Below are 23073 nucleotides of genomic sequence, written 5' to 3' on the forward strand. Positions count from 1 at the left end.
ACGGTGCCATCCCTGTGGGCTCGGCCACGTGTTTCTGACAGGCTGCAGGAAGCAATGGTAATTTTGGCTTTCGGTTTTGTCTTCCGATAATGAAAAGCTTTTGTAAAATAGCTGAGTGTTGAAATGAGTTCTATGGCTTCAATCTCCTTTAAAAATAAAATTCTTAAGGGTCTAAAACAAAGGAGAGGGGGCAAACAAAAAAAGAAAAGAAGAAAAGAAAAGAAAGAAAACCAAACCAAAAGAAAAAAAAATTGCCGATATTGCCACAAATCATGAGAAATCTCCTGACATGCTGAAACCAAATGGCCAGAAGTTCAAACAAATCAGTAACTTGTTTTCAATTCTTCGTGGTTTCCTTTTGCTCTTTCTGCCCCTTTGCCGTCCGATTGGTGATGTTATTCAAACAGGACCGGATCCCGGCTAAGTGTAGCAGCGACCCGGCGGCCTCTTTCATCTCCTCGTCATCGCTTTCGGGGGGCTTCTCTGTGCGTCTCTTTTTGAGGGGCAGCGTGTCGCTGGGGACCTTTCTGGCCTTGCCGAAGTGCTGGCGCTTCTTCTGCTGGGATGCGTACCCGCTGTCCCCCAGAGCATCCTTGGCCTCCTTCTGGCTGGGTTTCCGGTCGTCCTCCTCCGTCTCGCTGTGGCTCTCGTGGCTACGGAAGCTCCCCTCGCTGCCTTCGCTGCCCTCCTGGGTCCCCTTCGTGGCAAACTCGTAGTGGTCATCGGCCGAGGAGGAGGAGGAGGAAGAGGAGGAGGAGACGGAGTCACCGGCGGGCGACGTGCTCCGGTTGTTAGAGGACTTGGCACTGCTATAGTTGTGGTCTTCCTTGGGGTCTCCACTGACCACCGGGGAGCCGCAGGGCGGCTCGCTCTCAGTCCGCATCCGGCAGCCCGTGATACCGTTCCTGCAGGGTGGGGACATGGGGGTGATGGGGAACAGAGAGGGGGCACAGGTTAGTCCTTCTGTGTGTACATATCAGCCAGCAATTTGAAACCAGGGGCAATGGGGGAAGGGGACTGGTTTGAGGACAGGGTCCTCAGTATTTTTATTTTTGGTACTGGGAATTGAACCCAGGGTAGTCTACCTTTGAGCTACACACCCATCCCTCTTTTACTTTTTATTTTGAAATAGGGTCTCCCTAGCCAGGTGTGGTGGCGCACACTTGTAATCCCAGCATTCAGGAGGCTGAGACCGGAGGATTGTGGTTCTTGGACAGCCTCAGCTACTTAGTGAGGCCCTCTGCAACTCAGCGAGACGCTGTTTCAAAATAAAGAATAAAAAATAGGGCAGGGGGTATAGCTTAGGTCGAATGCCCCTGGGTTCCATCTTCAGACCTGCAAAAAAAAAAAAAAAAAGGAAAAAAGAAACAAATAGGGTCTCCCTAAGTTGCCGAGGGCCTTGCTTAATTGTGGAGACTGGTCTTGAAGCTGCGATGCTCCTGTGTCAGTCAGTAAGCCAAGTACTGGCAGCAGCTGGGATTACAGGTGTGCACCTCTGCGCCCAGCTCAGGGTCCTCGATCCTCTCCCACGTATTTCTGATCACTGGCATTTTCAAATAGTCCATGTGGCTGAGCTGTCAAAGCAGCACTCTGTGCAGTGACACCAGCGGCAGCTCTGTCTCAGACATTAAACCATAAAAGTCAAGCTGTGCTTGGTTTCTCCTACCCACCAACACCGTGGGGCCAGAAGCCACCAGACGATGTTAGCTGGGTACGTTAGACAAAACAAACAAATAAACAAACAAAAAACACTTTGCTTCTGAAGTTACTGTATTAGCAGGCATTTGTCAGAAGGCTGAATCCAGTGTCTGGCAAAAAGACACGTGCCACTCAGCCACAGCTATGGACACACGCATCCCTTTCTCCTTCATTCAATCTCCCGATATTCTCCCGTGGACCTAGTAGAAATGCAGGCGGGTATGGTCCCAATACACAGACACTGTCATGAAGATGCTACATGAGGCACGTCGAGGTCAGATCACAGGAGAAGGTGACCTTGCCCTCGCCAGGCACTGTTTGGTCTATAAAGTAGATCCCAGTGTCTTTATATTATAGTAGCGTCAGAAGAGAGGGCTACAAAGATTTACTTGGAGTCACACAGCTAATCAGTAGTAGAGTTGAGATTCCAACCAAAATCTAGGCTGGCCGTGTCATCAGACAACCTCTGTCTTTCTGTATCGTATTTCCCTCTAACGAGGCTCCTGGTGGCAATAATGCAAGGCGCTCATCATGCCTTGGGTTACTTACTACCTGTGTCTTTATGTCTGGGTGAGGACTGATTGCCCTTCTGCTTCCTCATCAGCAGAGTGGAAAGAGTAGCTACGCCCACCACACAGGGTTGTTGGGCTAAGGACAGAGTTAACACCTTGACCTACGTCCGTCTGGCCAGAGATGGCTGTGCCGCTTACCCCTGGACAGGCCACATCTCCTGTGTGCCTGAGTGGCAGCCGTCTTTCTGATGTGCCTGGAATATGACGGATGTTCAGAGCAGGTGGAAATCAGAGGGATGGATACTTACAGGAGGGAAGGGTTGCGCAAAGCAGAAGGAAGGAGTAGGGGACCAGGGATGCTTTGGAGGAAGACGTGCCATCTGACCTTAGATGCGAGGCCCGGGGGTCTGAGCAGGGACACGTGCCCCAGGTGGCCCTGTTTCCTATAAGCTCATGCACCTCATGATGCCCTTGTCAGAGATCAGAGGACCAGGCCACACTCGTCCTGGTTGGACTGGGCACACTCAGACTTTCTGTCCAGCGGGAGTACTTTCCATCATTGTTAGGAACCAGGTGATGGCGTGGTCAATGTCTACGCTTCCTGTTGGAGTGTCAACCTACAGGACAGGGGACAGTGGGGGCACCGTGCCAGGCACCTAACAGACACAAGGAGGAAGAGCAGGAGCTGATGGGACGGTGTGACAGGAAGTGTAAAGGGTGGGAGGTGACCATTCCCCATCTCCAACACCAACTGGCTCCATGCCGAGGATACAGCACTGGTGGGCACTGGAGGACAGGCTCTGGGGCCGGAACCACCAGCTTGATGCAGCAGGAACCTCCCACCCTGTGAGGCTCAGGGAGACTCTGTGCACAGACAGCCAGGCTAGCGAGTCTCCATCCAGGTTCCAGGGCACATCCTGCTCTGCCAAGGTCAGGCTGGTGAAGAGAACCCCTATCGTAACATCTACTGGCAAGACGGGCAAGGACCATTATAAAAAGTTACCCCTTTTGACAACCATTGTGATAAACCCCAACAACTGCAATGTGTGTATCAGCTCAACGAAGCCCTAGACTCCAGAAGAGTCCCAGAATGTTCCCTGTACTCTGGGATCCCAGACTGGCATCACCTGCCTAAGATCCTCCTAGGTCAAGCCAGAAAGACCTGGACCAACAGCTCAGTGTTGCCTACTGGGGCACACCTTAGAGCCTCAGCTCTCCCACTGACCTACAGGGGCACGGGAGGATGGAATGACAGGTCGACAGGTTTACAGGAATCCAACAGAAACAGTCAAAAGAGGCCCTAATTTTTTGCCTGGGGTCACAGCCCCCGAGCTTCCAGGACTGACCTCCTTGACAACCGCTTTCTGCAGATTTCCTGTTTCTTGGCCATGATTTCATGGATGCATGGTATGGCTGAGATGAAATTATTTGGAGATGTTATGAAATATGAAAGGTGGCAAGTGTAATTAATTGTAGAGCTAGCACTCAATTGTTAGTAAAGCAAGTAAAAATGGAAGCCTCATATTGAGTTTCTTCTGATCTTTGCTGCTTACAATAACTACTAGAAAGTGCCGGGCGTGGTGGTGCACGCTTGTAATCCCCGTGCTTGGGAGGCAGAGACAGGAGGATCGCGCAGGTTCGAAGCCAGCCGCGCTCGCTGGCTTAGGAGACCCTGTTTCCAAATAAAAATGTAAAAGTAGGTCTGGGAGTGTAGCCCGGAGGCAGAAGGGCTTCCAGGAACCCCAGTACCACCAAAAAGCCCCACAAAAAACAAAAACAAAAAAACAATAACTACTAGAAAAATACAGAAGTAATTAATTGACTGGATGAGCGTACAACAATTTCCTGTTGGATGAACCCAACTATATTTGGACAGGGAAACGGGGCTATATTTGGCTTTTAACAAATCAATTCAGTTCCAAATCCTTACATTTTATAATAATGTGGGATTTGCAATTTACTTCACTGCCACACTGCAGCAGAGTTTGAGTCCTCTTTGAGCACATATGCAGAGGGGGAAAACCAGGAGAGCAAGAGTAGGAAATAAGACCCACGGAGTTCATTCTTAGCGAATCTAGGTGAAGGCTATATGTGACATTCATTGTTTTTTTCTCTCTTCTTTTACATAGGTTCAAACATTTAAAAAATAAAGTGTGTGTGTGTGTGTGTGTGTGTGTGTGTGTGTGTGGTGTGTGTGTGTGTATGTAAATATTAGAACCAAAGCAAAGGTATTCAATTTCTACCCCCCACCACAAGGGGAAAGACTTTAAACCTGAGAACTGCTTTTTTTTTTTTTTCTTAAAACAACATTAGAGAGATGCTAAAGGCCCATTAGACCCAAATAGAAAGTTCCTTCTGAAGGAGATCCCATAAATAAGGCTTTTTTTTTTTTTTTTTGAGGTGCTGGGAATGGAATCCAAAGGCATTGTACCTCCTTCGAGCTACACCTCCAGCCCTATTTTTTTAGTCCTATGTATTTATTTGTGGGTTTTTATTTTGTTTGTTTGTTTGTTTGGTAGTACCTGGGGATGGAACCCAGGGGCATTCTACCTCCGAGCTACACCTCCAGACCTACTTTTTTTTTTTTTTTTTTTAGTGGTACTGGGGTTCCTGGAAGCCCTTCTACCTCCGGGCTACACTCCCAGACCTATTTTTACATTTTTATTTGGAAACAGGGTCTCCTAAGCCAGAGCACGCGGCTGGCTTCGAACCTGCGCGATCCTCCTGTCTCTGCCTCCCAAGTGCAGGGATTACAAGCGTGCGCCACCACGACTGGCTCCAGCCCTATTTTTTATTCTTTATTTTGAAACATGGTCTCACTGAGTTGCAAAGGGCCTAAGTAGCTGAGGCTGTCCAAGAATCGCCATCCTCCAGTCTCCACCTCCCGAATGCTGGGACTACAAGCGTGCACCAAGCCCAGCTTTTTTTTTTTTTTTTTTTTTTTTTTTTTTTTTTTTAAGACAATGACTCCCTGTCCCTGAGTCCGTGTTGTAGAGGGCTGGGTGCCTGGCACCACTTGCCTCCTGACAGAGACCCCACAGCCCAGCCTTCTGCAGACATAGAAACGGACACATGGAGAACCCTAAGACTTGTCCACATTGGCCTTTCCAGTTCCCAAGGACTAAGCAGGAATCTGAAATCTCTTCCTGTAGCCCCAAAGAATGAAGTCTACTGAGAAGAAGAAAGGAAACCAGTCTGACCGTCGACAATGTTTCTGGATGAAAACAGGCATACGGGCGTAACTTTGGGGAGTGAGAATTAAAATATAAACACATCTTTTTCTGATTTGATGAAATTAACTTTCCCTGAGATTTTAGCATGGGCTCCTAATCCATAAATTACACACGGAACCCAGCAGGAAGTGACAAGCTCCTTCAATTATTAATAACTTGGCACAACGTGATTCATGATGGTGCCACCAGCGAGCTGCACTGAGTGGGTGTCAAGTGCTTCCCCACGATAGGGGTTGTCAGTACAGGACACCACATGCTTAAAAGAAACCAGCCATCCTGAACATACTGCAAGGTGAGTTTCTAACCACCTCCTCAAAAAGCCATTCATTAACATGAACATGTGATCCGCTTGAAATGTCTGCGATTCTTCGGTGCTAGCTAAATTTACTTGTCATGATACTCACAATGATCATAAATTAGCATGAATAAAAGCCACCTGATTTTACTAGGCTTCTGAGAGTCTAAAGCACATGGTTGGACAAAACCATGCGCTGTGAATCTGAAAATCTAGACTTCACCAGATGGGAGTTCCCAGCACAAGACAATGAAAACTCATGCTAGCTGAAGCCAAGAATGAGCAATGTTTGCAACCAACAAGGTAAAGTATAAATGTAGGCTCAGAAATGGCCATTCTGCGGTTCTGCCCACCCCTTTACTGGTTAATTATCCATTCTGTCAGAGTTAAATGGCACCTGTTGACTCCACCCTGTATCTGGTGTACTGGGCTCTGCCTGGAACTGAGGGCTTTCAACCTACGGGCGGTCATCTGGGTAGTTGTTCTCCCAAGGCACCGGCTCAAAGCCTCGGACCTTTTGCTGAATGTTAAAGGTAGACAGAATGAATAGCATTATAGAAGTGGGGGCCCGGGGCCTGTGCGATGCCTCGCTCCAAGCCATCACACGTCAGCGGGGTGTGGTGGCGCATGCTGTAATCCCTGCGCTTGGGAGGCTGAGACAGGAGGATCGCACAGGTTCAAGCCAGCCTCAGCTACTTAGTGAGGCTCTCAGCAACTTAGTGAGACCCTGTTTCCAAATGAAATATAAAATAGGTCTGGGAGTATAGCCTGGAAGTAGAAGGCCCCTGGATTTCATTCCCAACACAACACACACAAAAACCAAACCAAACCAAACCAAACCAAAACAAAAGAAACATCACACGTAGAAAGACAGGGCGAGAAGAGGTGACCACAGGCGGCCTCTTCCAGGCGGGTGGCAGAGACTGTCTGAAGCTGCACTTCTGACAATACAAAGGACCCTAGATAGAGTATAGCAAGATGTTTTAAAGGTGTTGCAGGGCTCACCAGAAAAAGGGAGTCTCTGATATCAACATGTACCACAAGAATCTCGTATTCGGCTGGCCGTGGTGGCGTATGCCTGGACTCCCAGTTTGGGGGAGACTAAGACAGGAGGACTGCAGGTTTGAGGACATAGTGAGGTTCTCAGCAAGATAGCAAGACCCTGTTTTAAAATTATATATATATATGGGTTGGGGGTGTAGGTTGGCAGTAGAAAGCCCCCGGATCCAATCCAGTATCTGTCTCTCTCTCTCTCTTTTTACACACACACACACACACACACACACACACACACACACACACACACACAATAGGACTCATACACAAATAAAAATTTAAGCAATAACCCGAAATGTGAGCAAGTAGGCAAAAAAGCAAGCTGGGGGTTCCCTGGAGCAAATGCCAATCCCTTAAACAGACTTAAACAGGAGGAAGGGCACGGAGCGGCGGGAAGATTGATTTTGTCAGCTCTGCGGTACCGTGGATCGGCCCACAAGAAAGCAGCCTCACGTTTACTGGCTTCCCAGGCCCCCAGAAGGAGTTTGAAAGGCAAATCCTCTCTGGAAGAATATACTTAAAACCCGAGCCACTGAGAATTTCCCCAGATAAGAATGCACGGAACTTAGGTTTATAACATTAAAAAGTCACGAAGCACAAAGGAAAACAGCAGGAAGAGGAGAAAAGTGCCACCTCAGAGTCTAACTGCAAAGCGCAGATGCTGAAGAAGCAGAAAGAGAATGTACACGGAGGAACTGAAAAATATTCCAAAGGAAGAACAGACCGTGCGAACTACACAGGCGACTTTGGTAATTACCAACTCAGACTTGCGGGGATGAAAAATGGAATCCCCGAAACTAAAGAATCAATTCAGCTGCAGAGAAAAAAAATGAGCGGACTGGAAGGTGGACCCGAGGATGCTGCTCAAAATACAGCAGAGAGACGGGGAGTGCAGAGGAGAGTCTGGGCGAACTGCAACCAACACCCTGAAAAACGACCTCGCAGAGACCTAGCCGGAGGGCCTGAGTGGAGGTCGAACACAAGAGCAGAAGAGGGCTGAGAATATTCTGCTTTTGATGAAAGGTACCAATCCCAGATTCAAAAAGCCAACACATCCCAGGTAGGTTAAATAAAATGAAATCCACAGCTAGACACACCAACTTAAAACTTCACAGCATGGTTAAAAAAAAAAAAATATGGAACACAGAAAATCATGTTAACTGAAAGAAGCCTTACTCTTAAGAATCAAGGATCTTATGTAGTAGCAAGAGAGAAAAAAGAAAATAAAAGTGGGTGGTGTTGGAATATCTCATGAAGACAACAGGGAGACCAACAGAGGAAAGGCCCAGGGGGAGGATGGAGGGGAAGAGAAGGAGAAGGTCCCGGGGAATGAAACTGACCGAATTATGTATGAGCATGCAGAAATATGTCAATGAATCTGTTATGTATAATCATCCTGTGCTAATTAAAAAAAAAGCAGCAGAAAGAAAATACCCGACCAATGGAGAAATGCCAAGAACAAGCGAGGGAGATGGAGCTAGAACAATACTGTCAAGGTGAGAGAGAAAACACATTATCAACCTAAAATTTTACTTTATTTTTGGTACTGGGGATTGAGCCCAGGGGTATTGCACCTCTGAGATACACCCTAGCCCTTTTTATTTTATTGTTTTTGCTAAGTTGCTGAGGCTGGCCTTGAACTTGGGATCCTCCTGTCTCAGCCTCCCAAGTACTGGGATCCCAGGCTTATGCCACATGCCCTGCTCAACCTACAATTTTATATATAGGAACACTATCTTCTAAAACTGAGGGCCCAAAATGATGTTTTTTACTGACAAAATGTCAAGGCTTTAAGAACTTCTTTATTTTGAGATGGGGTATGTGTTCCCTGGGTTAGTCTCGAACTCATAAGCTCAGTAATCCTCCTGCCTCAGTCTCCCCAGCAACTGGGACTACAGGCATGTACACCACGCCCAGGTTAGGAACATAAGATTTTATTTCAAAGAAAAGGAAGGTCTGCACCAGGTATGGTGGAACATGCCTATAATCCCAATATTTGGGAGTCTTAGAAAGGAGGATTACAGGTTCAAGGCCAGCCTCAGCTACTTAGCAAAAACATACAATAAAAAGGGCTAGGGGTGTAGCTCAGAGGTAGAATGCCCCGGGTTCAATCCCTAGTACCACCACCACTATCACCCACCATTAACAACCAACCAACCAAACAAACAAACAAACAAAAAAGGGGTGGGGTCTGAGACGCATGAGAAATGATTAGCAAAGAAAATGATGTAAGAAGTGTCGACTGTACAACCCAATATTAATAGCGACTGAGTGGTAAACAAACAAACAAGACCAAAATAGAAGCAGGTCTTGGACGAGTGCAGCTGTCATTTGGGAGGTGGAGACGGAAGCTAAAGCGGTCAAAGGCTCTGTATTGATCAGGAGGTTAAAGGCATTGACTAACCGTAAACATCTTAAAATATTCATGCTAAAAGTTCTAGGGTCAACACTAAAAGAAGAGAAATAGGATCTATGACTTCTTGGCCATTAAAAGGGGAAAAGAGTGGAATGAGGAGTAGGTGAATTTCAATCAATTGTTAGAAAAAAGGGAGAATTGGGGGAAAGTGGAACACACAGAAACGCTAACCGAGATGACAGTAATGAATTTTAAGAAGTCGATAAAGGCACACATCATCAGCATGGATTTTTTTTTTTTTTAAAAGCCAGATGCTGTTTATAAGAGACAACCCGAAAACAAAAAGACAAAGAAAGGTTAAAACTAAAAGGATGGAGAGAGCTGTATCATGCTGGCGTCGTAATATTAAAATGAAATGACAGATTTTTTAAGGCAGAAATTATTGCCACAGATAACGAGAGTCATTAAACATTCATTAAGGTTCCATTCATCAAGAAGATAAAACAGTTTTAAACATGCACACTTCCCATGAAATAGCTTCAAAATATGTACTTTTAAGATTGAAAGAGCTACAAGGAGAAACGGTCAAATCCACATTGTAGTGGGAGATTTTAATATATTACTCTCAGTATTCAGTTGATCAAGTGTTTTCCCTCTCTTTCTTACACACACACACACACACACACACACACACACACACACACGCACGCACACACACACACCACATATAAGGTTATCATGGAGAGCTGACCTAATAGTCATATATGGAAGATACGTGTATGCTGGAAAAGGCATATTCTTTTGTAGGACACCTGGAACATTTCTTTTCTTTTTTGTGGTACTGGGGTTCCTGGAAGCCCTTCTACCTCCGGGCTACACTCCCAGACCTATTTTTACATTTTTATTTGGAAACAGGGTCTCCTAAGCCAGCGCGCGCGACTGGCTTCAGACCTGCGCGATCCTCCTGTCTCTGCCTCCTGAGCGCGGGGATTACAAGCGTGCGCCACCACGCCCGGCTAACCTGGAACATTTCTTAAAAACAGATTTATGCTAGACTATCTATTCTAGACCCTTTAAGACTAGACAAGCATTGCCTCAAAAAATTCCAAAGAAGAGGTATAATACATTTTTTAAAATCTACAATGTAGTGTGTTGACATTAATAGTCAATGTTAGCCAGGGGTGGTGGCGCATGCTTGTAATCCCTGCATTTGGGAGGCTGAGACAGGAGGATTGCGGTTCACACACGGCCTCAGCTACTACTACTTAGTGAGGCCCTTTGCAACTGAGTGAGACCTTGTTTCAAAATAAAGAATAAAAATAGGGTTGGGAATGTAGCTCAGAGGTATAATGCCCCTGGGTTCCATCCCCAGGACCTCAAAAACAAACAAACAAACAAACAAACACAAACACCAAAAAACCTGAACACTTCTTGTTTGGTTTGGAAATTCAAAAATACACTTCTAAAACCCCCATGGGCCAGAAACTAGACAATAATGAAAATAGAAGATAATAAAACTTGTGGGATATAACTAACCAGCCAGCAGTTGAAAGGAAATTATAACCTTCAAATTTCACAGAAAAAAAAAGAAAGGTTTAAAAATAAAACCGTTCAGTCTACACAAAGAAAAATACAATAAATCCAAAAAAGAAAGAAAATTATAAATAGCAAAGCTCAAAGACAAAAAGAGAACAAGTGTCAAGTAGAGGTAATAAAGAAAGCTAGGTAAAAAAATATTACTCAAGCAAAAAAGAGAAAATGTGAGAATAAAAACGAGACAGTTACAAGGGCTATGTAATCAGATCAAAAGACACATGAGGAGTCATTTTTTATGCCAATATATTTGAAAGCTTATGTGAAATGGACAAATTCCTAGAGTTACCAAAAAAAAGTCACCCTATAATTAGCATATAAATTCAATAATTAGTCATCGGAGGAGAAACATACAGGTTCTAGATGGTTTTACAAGCAAGTTCCACTTGATATTAGGCAGTAGATAATTCCAATTTTATAGAACTCTCAGAAAATCTGAGGGGATACTCCTCACCTCATTTGATGAGGTTAAGATAATTTTTATACTAAAAATTTGAGACCCATTGCATGAACAAAAATGCCAAATTTATGTATAAAATGTGAGCTCGCCAATTCTAATAACATGTAAAAATGTAATGAATCATAAACATACATATTCAGAATTTGTAAATTTATAATGTAATTCACCACAGTAAGATAAATTAAAAAAGGGAAAGAAAAATGAATATTGTAAACTTTTTTTTTTAAACTGGGGATTGAACCCAGTGACTTTCTACCTCTGAGCTACATCCCCAGACCCATTTTATTTTTTACTTTGAAACAAGGTCTCACTAAGTTACTGTGGGGTGGTCAGGAACTTGGCAAGCCTCCTGTCTCAGCTTCTCAAGTACTAGGGCTTACAGGCGTGTGCCACTAAACATTTTTTTTTAGGAAATTCAGTAATTGTTCATAAAAATATCATAGCAAATTAGTAATAGAGAGTTTGTTATGCTAAAATGTATTTCCCAAAAAACCAACAACAAATGTCCCATAAAACGAGATTTAATAAGGTAGCACACACACACACACACACACACACACACACACAGACACACACACACAGACACACACACACACACACGTACGTTAAAAACTTTAAACCTATTTAGAACTAATGGATACTATAGATTAAGGAGAGATTTTTAAAACACACTACAGGTCAGGCGTGGTGGCGCATGCTTGTAATCCTGCGCTTGGGAGGCAGAGACAGGAGGATTGCCCTGGTTTGGCTTAAGAGATCCTGTTTCCGAATAAAATATAAAATAGGTCTGGGAGTGTAGCCTGGAGGTAGAACGGTTACCAGGAACCCCAGTACCACAAGAACAAACAACCAACCAACCCCACTAAATTTCATAAGGAAAATGGCTGACAAATGTCATTGATAAGCATGAAAATAGAGCTTCTGCTCATCAAAAGATAAAAAAACTTTATCCACAGACAGAAACTTTGAAACAGACATGGTAAAAAAAAAAAAAAAAAAAGTACTGACATCCAGAATATATAAAGATCTCCTACAAAGAAAAAAAAAATACAACAGAAAAATGAGAAAATACTGAAATAGGAATACATAAAAGAGCATTCAAACATCCAGTTAAGTATATTCAAAACTGTACAGAAACATGTTTAATAACAAGAAACATAAATGAAAGCTCAAGGAAATACCACTGCAGACTTGATGAAATATCAGCATAGACTCAAAAACCACTACAGACTCAATGAAATGCCACTACAGACTCACTACACTGGCTGAAATGGTAAAAGGCAGCACGTCTAGATGGGTGTGAAGATGTCTGGGTGTAGAAACTCTTATACTCTGCCGATGAGAATATACATGGACATAAGTACTTTAAAACAATCTGACTTTATCTTATGACGTTGATCAGGTACACATGCTAAAAAACCTACAGTTTCAGCCGGATGTGGTGGCGCACACTTGTAATCTTAGTACTTGGGAGGCCGAGACAGGAATTGTAGGTTCGTGGCCACCAGCTTCAGCTACTTAGGCCCTCCACAACTTAGTGAGACTATTTCAAAATAAAAAATAAACAGTAAGGCTGGGAGTGTGGTTCAGAGATAGGATGCCTCTGAGTTCAATCCCCAGATCCAAATAAGCAAATAACCTACAGTTTCACTCTTGGATATCTTAAATGAATAGAGAGACACATACAAGAATTTTCACAGCAACAGCGATGCTTGTAATAGAGAACTATAAATAGCCTAATATCTTTAAAAAAATCTGATATGGTCAGGTGATAGAATATTATAAAAATACAGCACAAATGATTCAATTGTAGCTACATGCCGTAAAACAGATATACTTAATAATGGGTATGTCAGTTATTAGAAATGCAAAACTAACAATACAGTACTTATGGATACCCAAAATACTTTTGAAAGCACGGGGACAGTAAATATAAAATGTGAGATTGTGATGACCTTTCCAGGAGGACAAAAGCATCAGGCATTTTTTCCTTTTTAAGTTGGGTGGTGATGTCATTCCGTGTCCTATATGCTCAGTAACTCGTAAATGATTTCTATATTCTTCTGTATGAATCAAACATGACATAAAAATATGATTAGAAAAGAGAATAGCTCCCAAAATGGAGAGGAAGATTAATACTACAAAGAATGGATAAAAGATACGGAGGGAAAACATACAGAGAATCATTTAATGAGAGCTCCATATAAAATTACTTACCAGGTGTCAAATTCTACCCAGGAGAGGGACATCACCTAGATCAATTTAATTTACGAGTTTATAGTTATTTCCTACATAAAATCAGGTCTAATTCTACCTGTGTCTCAGCTGTAAACTAAAGATGAGATTCAAGCAGAATATCATGCTCTGGTGGACGAGCTGCAGGGAATGTGCGGAGACCCAGGGACCAGCCCTTCCTGCAGAGCACACAGGTCCCAAACTCCCAGAGTTCTGCCTCAGTGCCATCTTTGAGGGGACCACAATTTTGTACCAAGAGCTGCAAATTGTCTAAACCACTGAGATAAATGTGATTCTTTTTTTCTGCATAAGATCACAGAACACCAAGAGGAACAATCCTAAAAATCTCCTCTCTGTGCAGTCCTCTGTACCTGGCGCAGCCCAGAACCACTAACTCAGAGCATTGTACAGCATCTTAAGAAAAAGAGCCAGCAGGACTCTGAAAGGCGTTGGCCAATGCCATCAATGTGAAATATAAGGAGGAATCTGAGAACAGCGATCGAATCTTACTCAGGTTGATGTTTATCGGTAATAGACTTCTGGACCAAAAAAGCTCAAAGCAAGGACCTTTTGCTGGGATGGGAATAGGGAGTCCAGGAGGGGGCTCCGTGGATGCTCTGACTGCTATTCTTTCTTCCTTTTCTCTTAACCTATTACTTTAGTGTTTTTTTTTTTTCTTTCTACTACAAAGGATAAGACCCACGCACCGTAACTGCCTTCAAATGCCATGACTCCAACGGAGGAAACGGGTGCCTTGTCTTTAAACACAAAACCAGATACAACACAGTCCACAAAAGGAGGGGTGTCAAGTTTTCCTTGGTGTTCTGTAATCAGACTACAATCTTTTCTCAACACCAATGGCTGCCAGCTTCCTACATGCCCGTTATGAACATCTACATCAGGGGAAAACAAGCAAGACGGATGAGCAGCAGCAGATCGCAGGCGAAGAGATGTGTTTTCTTAGCAATTCCATTTTGGCACGACCTTAAAAACTGATGTTCTGTTTGCAATAGAATGGCCGACTTGCTTCGCATCCATGGGGGGTGCGGGCTTGAGCAGCCTTACAGGGTGATTAGGTGGAATTTTCCTACAATTTTGTGACTTGCTGCGGTCTAGGCTTGTAGTCCAGGCATTGCTCCTCAAAGCCAATGGCCCTGCCAAACATCCACACTATGCTGAAGATGGTGGAAGAGGTCCAAGCTGAGCCTTCTCCGGAGATTCGGGGCTTGGCTTTGGGGAGCTCAGGAAGCAGACGTAGGGAGGCAGGCTGGGCGAATCACCGTATTACTATTGATCAAATATCTGCAGAATGCTTCCTACGCGCCAGACACATAACTCCATGTTCATCTCAATAATTTATGAGGCAGGTCCAGGTTTCCTTGTGAGAAGCCCGTGTGCACTTGCTTAAGGTCACGCGACTATACACTAAGAGCCCGGGAAACGTGATTCCTGAGTTTATGTGCTATTCTGGTTTGCCTCTGGAATATGCTCCCCAAAACTCTACTGTTCGACAATGCAGCAAGTTCAGAGGCGAAAGAACTGAATCACGAGGGCTCCAACCTCACCCGTGGACTCACTCATCACTCATCGATGGATTCGTAACCTGAGTGGACTTACTGGGTGGCACCTGTAGGCAGGCAGGGTGGCTGGAGGAGGTAGTTCCCTTGAAGGTGTGGCCTTGGGGATTATATCTGTCCCTGGCCCCTCCCCCGCCTCTCTGTGTCTGTCTGTCTGTCTGTCTGTCTGTCTGTCTATCTCTGCTTCCTGTCTGCCAAGAGCCCAGTAGCTCTCTTATACCATTCCCTATTGTCATGATGATTCTGCCTTGGAGGCTTTTGACAATGGACTGAACCTTTGAAACCATCAGCCAAATAAACCCTCCCTTCTCTACGTTGTTCTCGTCAGGGATTTTGGTCAAAGCGACCAAAACCTGAGAAACACAACGTGCACAATTTCTGGGCTCTGTTGCCGTATGAAAGATCTGCCTCCCATCCACTTTCTTCCAATCCCCTGCCAAACCCTTCACATTTAATTCTTTTTTGCCACCTGGGGGTCAGAGCAAGGGTGCGAAGATTCAGGGGAGAGGTACTATGGCCCCAACCTGGGAGGCAGCTCACACTATGATTACAAGAAATCTGGGCTTCTCTTCTCCAAGCCTGGGATTCTTGAACTCCAAGAAGGCCAGACTCTATTCCTCATTTATTCTATTCAATGGAAGTTCTGCAGGGGACTTCTCCGGGAAAGTAGCGGAAGACACAGGTATAAAACTCTAAGACGTGTAGGCAGTTATTTTAAGGATAATGAGTACTTTACACCCAGGCAAATTTAAAAATAAGCAGGTTTCCAACGTCTAGGGATGGGCTGATCTCTGAGGTTATTGAGTAAAAGAGTCAACACGGTAAAGTCGATTACACTATTGACAGATACTCTTACAAGGAGATTTCACATCATAATTATATGCAAAGGAACCCAGCAAATACAAGCTGTATAATGATCAGCTAATAAAAGTAACACTTCATCTATGTCAATAACAGTTTCAGAGTTAAGACAAACAAACATGGCCTTTGCCACTCAGTGGAGGGAAAAAAAAATCCCCGAAAGACAAATATTTTCACTTAAGGAGAAGTGCTTAGACTCGCACAGAAAGCCTGTCACACAAAGGAGAGGAGGAAATTAGTCTTTAGTGGGTGCTAATGGGCCCCCTCGTCCCAGCTGAGCATGCTGGTGCAGCAACCCCATAAACACCGCAGCTCCGCGGGAACCCGGGGGTATACAGTGCCACATGGTCTGGTGGATGACACTCACTGTTTTCCTTCCAACCTCAGGCGAATTTAGGTTCAGTGGACACACGGCCAAATTTAAAAATGATCACGATCCTGAACGAGCAAGACGTGCCCCCCTTCAGTACTTCTCAGCGGACCTCACACGGACACCGATGCTACAGATGCCTACACAGCCGTGTTTATGTTCCTGTTTCTCAAAGCATCTCGGTGCCTACTATTCACCCTACCAAAGAGGGAGAGATGCCATAAGCACGTGCCCCAAACCTTATACAGCTCACTACCTCTCTATCTCTAATTTCTCTTAAAAATGAAGGGGGCAGATACAGAACTGATATCGAGACAATTCACTGCCAGTGCACAATGCCTTTCTTTCCTCGTTAGCTCTACTTATGGAAATGAAAACTCGTCTCATTTCTGCAAACTCTGGTTGCCTACTTTGCCCAAATGATTCTATTCAAAACCCCTATGAGGCTCAGGAGGGTTGCTCTGTAATTGGGCTATGAATCCTTTTGTAGTGAGCAGACACTGAGCAAACTGGGCCATTCCAAGGCTACTGTCACTCAGCCTTGAACTCGCCCTTCTCTACTGACTCAGACGCTCCGGCTGGAGGGGGAGGGGGGCGGGGGGGCGGGGAAGGGGCTGGGACGGGACCAGGCTGTCAATTTTGGCTTTGACACGTGGCTCCGCCAACAGGGGGCACCCTAGAGACTTCCAAAGTGATGGAGAAGCAACATACTCAGGTCTGTGCTTCTGGCAACTCTGTGACCCCAGCCACACCTCTAACTGTAGCAGCAATGGTTCATCCCAGCAGGAGCTGTAGAATCCCGTCTGAGGTCCCCAGAAGGCACCTCCTGCCAGAGGCCTGCCGGACCCCACCCCCTCAGCAGCAGCCTGAGATTCCATCCCAGGGGGCCATCATCACAACTTCTGTCTGCTGCTTCTGGCGGCTGCATCCTGCACCTGCTCCCTCCATGCCCTCACCCCCAGTTCTTTTCCATCCTTTCTTTGAAGTCTCTCTGTTCAAATACTTGGTGTCTCCTAACTGGACCAACAGATTCCAGACCTACCCCTGGGAATGTCTTTGTGGACTTCTTCTTTGAAGGCGCCCAATTTGAGATACCAGATAGAATGAGTGCCAGAATTCTTTTCCTTCCTTCCTTCCTTCCTTCCTTCCTTCCTTCCTTCCTTCCTTCCTTCCTTCTTCTTCTCCTCCTCCTCTTCTTCTTCTCCTTCTCTCTCTCTCTCTCTCTCTCTCTCTCTCTCTCTCTCTCTCTCCCTCCCTCCTCCCTCTCCCTCTCCCTCCCTCCCTCTCCCTCTCTCTCTGTCTCTCTTTCGTACTGGGAATTGAACCCGGAGCCTTGAACATGCTGGGCAAGAGCTCTATCACCGAGCGATAACCCTAGCCCGTATCTTATTTTGAGACATACTTTTTTGCTGATTTGCCCAGTCTGGCCTCAAACACGAACTTAACAATCCTCCTGCCTCAGCCTCCAGCGTGGCTGGCACCACCGCACCTGGCTTAATGGAAGCTCTTTGAACAACAACAACAACAAAAAAAACAGGACTTCATTGTATGGCCGCAGCGCGTGATCTCCCAACCAGAACATAACCAGAGGGATAACCAAAATAATGCCTCTAGAGGGGACGAGTCAGGAAAATTTGCGATAGTATATGCCATGAGGGTAACCATTAAAATTAGGAGGTGGCTTCTGACACAGGCCACCGTGGTGTCTGCCTGGCTCCTGACCGTGCCCTTCTGGAGGGAGCGGCTGGACTCACAGGGAAGGCCATGCTTGAAGGCACTTGCAGAAGGGTCAAGAGGGTAAACGTGAAGTCTATATTTAGCATCTGCTAATGAAAATACATTGTTGTTCCAAATAGAAAGAGTCTCCAGTCTCCCAAGTCTTCCTCAACCAGAAATGTAAACCAGGAGATAGGAAAGACCTTTTTTAAATTATTAGTACATTCCAACCGCACATGATAGTGAGATTCATAGTGACAGTCATATATGCACCTGGCATTCTGTTGTCTGTTTCCTACCCCAGCACTCCCCTCCTCTGGTCTCTTCACATTTCATCAGGGTTTTCTGTGTCTGGCTGATCTCACTTAGCACAGAGCTTCCCAGGTCCATCCATTTTCAGACAGGAAGGATTTTAAAGGAGAATAGGAAACAGGCGTGTGTCCTTCCCAAGGTAAAGCAAGGACACTGGCACTGTGGCTTCACGGAGGAAGCTTTATAAAATCAACAAGAGTTATCTGCCTATCAGTGATCAGAAGAGATTATAACGAAGTATAAGAAAAAGTCCCTTCCCATTAAGTTTAAGTTTTATTTACTTGGTATTGGAAATTGAACCCAGGGGTGCTCTGCCTGAGAGCACCAGTTTCATTCTATTTTTTTTTTTTAACAGGTTTTTTGTTAAGTTGCTGAGGCTGGACTTGAACAATTCTTCTATCTCAGCCTTCTAAGGACTGGGATTATAGGCACGCACAACTGAGCCTAGCTGGGTTTTTTTTTTTTTTTTTGTATATTTTTAGAAATAATACATGGTTTTCCAATCTATCACTATCCTTTTTTTTTTTCTTTTGGTGCTGGGGATTGATCCCAGAGCCACTCTACCTCTGACCTACACCCCCAGCCCTATTTTATTTATTTGCAAACAAGGTCTTACTAAGTTGCTGAGGCTGGTTTTGAACCTGTGATCTTCCTGTCTCAACCTCCCAAGTACTGGGATTACAGGCACGCACCACCACGTTGGGCTGACCTATCGCTATTCTAATTCCTACCAACTGCCCTTATTATCAGGTTCCAGACACCCTAAAGATTAAGCAGGTTGGTTGGCTGAAGAGTTAAAAGACACAAGCTCATGGCGAAATTCTATGTAGTTGATTTGCAGAAGTGAGTTCGGCATTGAATCTCCCGCAGGCCCAGTTAGACATTCTGCAACAGTTTGCTTTGGGACAGGAAATATCATCAAAGCAGAACAGCCTTCAGGTGCAAACTTGATCCCTAAACACAGAAGAAAGGAAAGGGAAGCTGCTGCCCAGGGCTGCCGCTCCGAGGGATGGACAGATCTTTTGCAAGCGAGCAGTCTGCTCCTGCACTGCACAAGAGGCAAAGAGCTATCAGTCCATTAATGGACTCCATCCTAAGCCGGCAAACCACAGAGGACAGAACAGAGCATGCAGAGAAATTACAAACACCTAGGGTCACGCGTGAGAGGGCCTCCACTGCGGCATGGGGCCGATGGGGTCACAGGAAAGAGACTGCCTCGTGGCAGCTGACCACTTTTAGAACGTGTTATGAAGGAATCATGTGGAAGCCGGGGAGATCTGACTCAGAGGAACAGCATGAATGACAGGCAAACACTGGACGTATCTGGAGAATGAATTTGGCTCAGGAAGAAAAGGGCAGACTTGGGGATGCGGTGGGAGCCATGGAGGAAGCTGTAGACAGCTGATCTCTACGGAAGCTGGTCTGGGAGCAGCTGATGGACCGGCAGGAAATTGAAGGAGGAGACCACACTGGTGGTACCCAAGGGTCTAAGCTGGTGGTGGACCCTAACCTGGGACTGGCAGTGGAGACAAAGAGGAAAGAAATCCCCCCAAGGTTGTGTGGTTTGGCCACTGACCTGATTCTTGGAAACAGGGAATGATATTGCTGGCTATTTATAGACCACTTACCAAAGCACGTTTTGCAGAGGATTTTGCATTTGATTTTTATTGCAACTCCTGCTTAGCCATAGAGGAGTATCAGGGATGAGGGAATTGAGACTCTGAGAGGTCAGAAGCGCAGGATGGGGAAGGGACGGGGCCAGGCCTTGGGCTAGATCTGCTAGCCTAAGATCTAATTAAGAACCTGCCATCCTTTTTCTGCCCACCTTACCGTGCTTCCTTTAATCAAGAAAGCATAGTTTAACCTGTCTGCAGCTCTTTATCTGCAGGGAAACAAAGATAGTTTGATGGCCCCAGAAAAAGAACGTGGCATTTGGGTTCAGGGGCATTGAAGGTTATTTGTTGAACACTTAAAAGTAGGCTTGTCTTCACTGGCTAGAGGCTGGTGCTCTCCATACTGGGAAGAAGTCCAGGGACATAACGCCTTCCAGCCCCTCAGGCCGCCCTGCCCAGGCAGCCCCTCCCTTACCTCATGGCGCCTGTCATCCCGATAGGGGTGATTGGCAATGGCCGGACGCCGGGAAACAGCCCTCGGCTCAGGACCCGCGCCCCATTCTGTATCACTCCTGGAGGAACTGGAAAAAGAAAAAGGAAAACCATATCAGGTGTGAATCCAAGTGTAAAGATTTCTGTTCTAAGTAAGAAAGTTGGGATATACAAGGGGGGGGGGTGGGGAGAGGGGGGAGAGAAAGAAGGAGGGAGAGAGAGAGGGGGAGGGAAAGAGAGAGAGGGGTGCACACTTGCACACAGAGAAAGAAATCAAAAGAACAAGACAGCAAGGTAGAAAGGTAATGTGGTATAAAAAAAAAAAAGAAAGGTAATGTGGTCAGCAAAATCAGACAATAGCTTATAAACAAATCACTGATGCCTAGGTTAAAAAAAAAGGCACGTTTTAAAAAGGGGGCTTCGAATGTCACTTTCTTGCACTGGTTAAGAACAATCTCTCATCTTTCTTTGGTCAGACCCCCAGAACCTCTCTCAGGGCTGACACAGGAGGACAAGCTTCTCAAGGATGCAGCCAGGGTCAGAAGCTGAAGACATCCTCCTCTCTGTCCTTCATCCACGAGGCAACAATAGAGCCAGAAACCACAGTGGGCAGATTCCCAAGCTCTCGCCCGTCACCCTCACATCCGTCTTCACACCTGACAGAGGCCCCTACTTGGGGTGGCTTGGAGAGAAGGGATGATGGTGGGCTCCAGCTTCTGCTTCCTTCACCCCGACCCTGCCTTGGAGCGCCCTTCCTCCTTCCCAAGCAAGTCCCCAGAGAGCACACCCTGCACCCCACCTTCTCTAGACACACGGGTCCCTCATCAACCTTGAGCCTCTGGCCAGCAACTGCTACACAAACTCAGCAGGACTTCCTATCGACCCAATTTACCCAACAGGCAAGGTAGAGAATCCCAGAATTTGACCTTCAGACCCCCCTCCGGCAATTTTACCTAGTTCAAGCTCATCTTTTGTCTTCTCCAGCACCTGCCAAACCCTCCCGTGTCTAGGGGGCCAGGCGTGTGGCAAGCGAGAACGAGGATTGGTTTTTATCTTAGGTTTCCTTGTGCGACACCCTGAATCTGTTTTCCTCTCCCGACTGTTCACCCACGACCCCTTCTGCTCTCAGAGCCGTGGCAGGGACTCACCCAGAAGCAAGTGCTTTTGACAAAGAAGACCACCAACAGCTTAGAAAACTATGTGTTTAAAAAATAAAAATCAGCCTGGGCTTTTAAGTTTTAAAAGCCACCCTGTTAGTTATGAAAACAAATACCTTTTATAAAACAAATCATCTACTCATATGTTTTGCATACATAGCTTTTTTTCTCTGAGAATATTTTCATATTTCAACCCTTAATTAATTAATTTCATGGTACTGGGGATGGGACCCAGGGGCAGTCTACCTCTGAGTTACACTCTCAGCCCTATTTCGTATTTTTTTTTTTTTTTAATTTTGAAGCAGGGTCTCACTGAATGCAAAGGGCCTTCCTTACTTAGTAGCTGAGGTTGTCCGCGAACCGTGATCCTCCTGAAATTACAAGCGTACCGCTTCAACCTTTTAATTAAAAAAAAAAAAAAATCCCAAGCTCTCAGCCAGATGTGGTGGGGCACACCTGTAATTCCAAAACTTGAAGAGTCTGAGATAGGAGGAATGCAGGTTCAAGGACAGCCTCAGCAAGTAGTGAGATTCTCATCAATCTAACAAGGCCTTGTTTCAAAATAAAAATAAGAGCCAAGCGTGGTGGCGCACACTTGTAATACCAGTATTTGGGAGGCTGAGCCAGGAGGATCCCAGTTCATAGCCAGCCTCAGCTACTTAGAGAGGCCCTCTGCAACTTAATAAGACCATTTCAAAACAAAGAATATGACCGGGTGTGGTGGCGCACACTTGTAATCCCCACGCTTGGGAGGCGGAGACAGGAGGATCGTGCAGGTTTGAAGCCAGCTTTGCTGGCTTAAGAGAACCTGTTTCCAAAATTAAAAATACAAAATAGGTCTGGGAGTGTAGCCCGGAGAAGGGTTTCCAGGAACCCCAGTACCACTAAAAAGAAAAAGAACTACCATAAAAAAAATCAGGCTGGGGGTTCAAAAAATAATTGAAAATTGAAAAAGAAAAAGAAAAAGAAAACAGGGCTCTGTGGTGTAGCTCCCCTGGGCTCAATCCTCAGTAACACACACACACACACACACACACCCCAAGTTTTCAACTCTACAAATATTTCAGTGAAATTGACACAGGTGCATTAAAATAGGTTGGAAAGCCCAATTAAGGGCTTATATATTATCACATCAATATTATCATAATTATCGCAACTGTATATCATATTATATATTATGCACTCTCCTGGCATTTTTTACATACTCCATACCTGACACAACAAGACAAAATGAGTTAAAGGTCTTTCATGTAAAATAAATACTCCTTCTTGAATATGGGATAATTTTATAGACTGTTGACTTCTTGGGCATTCTGTACTTCATGCCATTTGTCTTTCAGGTTTGTGTAAGGTTCTTGTTGTCAGGTCTTACAAAAGGCAAAACTCTTATGAGAGGCAAGACTGAAACTCTTGCCCAGGTCCCTACTACCAAGCGCAGGCCAGTGTTCCAGAATGTCCACAGTCATTTTCCACAATTAATTGGGAGAGCAGGTTGAGCCAGATAAAAACTCTGCCATCCCCCACTGACAGCCTGATT

General features: G+C 45.3%; 1 protein-coding gene across 2 annotated transcripts in view; it reads right to left on the bottom strand.

Annotated features, from left to right (window-relative positions):
• Window positions 1-337: 337 nt before the first annotated feature.
• FOXN3 (forkhead box N3) overlaps window positions 338-23073 on the bottom strand; it is a gene marked incomplete at both ends in the record, with an annotated part of 232317 nt that continues 209581 nt past the window's right edge. For both annotated transcript variants that reach the window (XM_080708322.1, XM_080708321.1), the window contains 2 exons: window positions 338-905; window positions 20363-20468. In XM_080708322.1, coding sequence (XP_080564448.1) covers window positions 338-905; window positions 20363-20468 — 674 coding nt within the window. The remainder of the gene's footprint in view (window positions 906-20362; window positions 20469-23073) is intronic.

This window comes from Muscardinus avellanarius (assembly GCF_963383645.1).
Source record: "Muscardinus avellanarius genome assembly, chromosome: 12".
Classification (NCBI taxonomy): Eukaryota; Metazoa; Chordata; class Mammalia; order Rodentia; family Gliridae; genus Muscardinus; species Muscardinus avellanarius.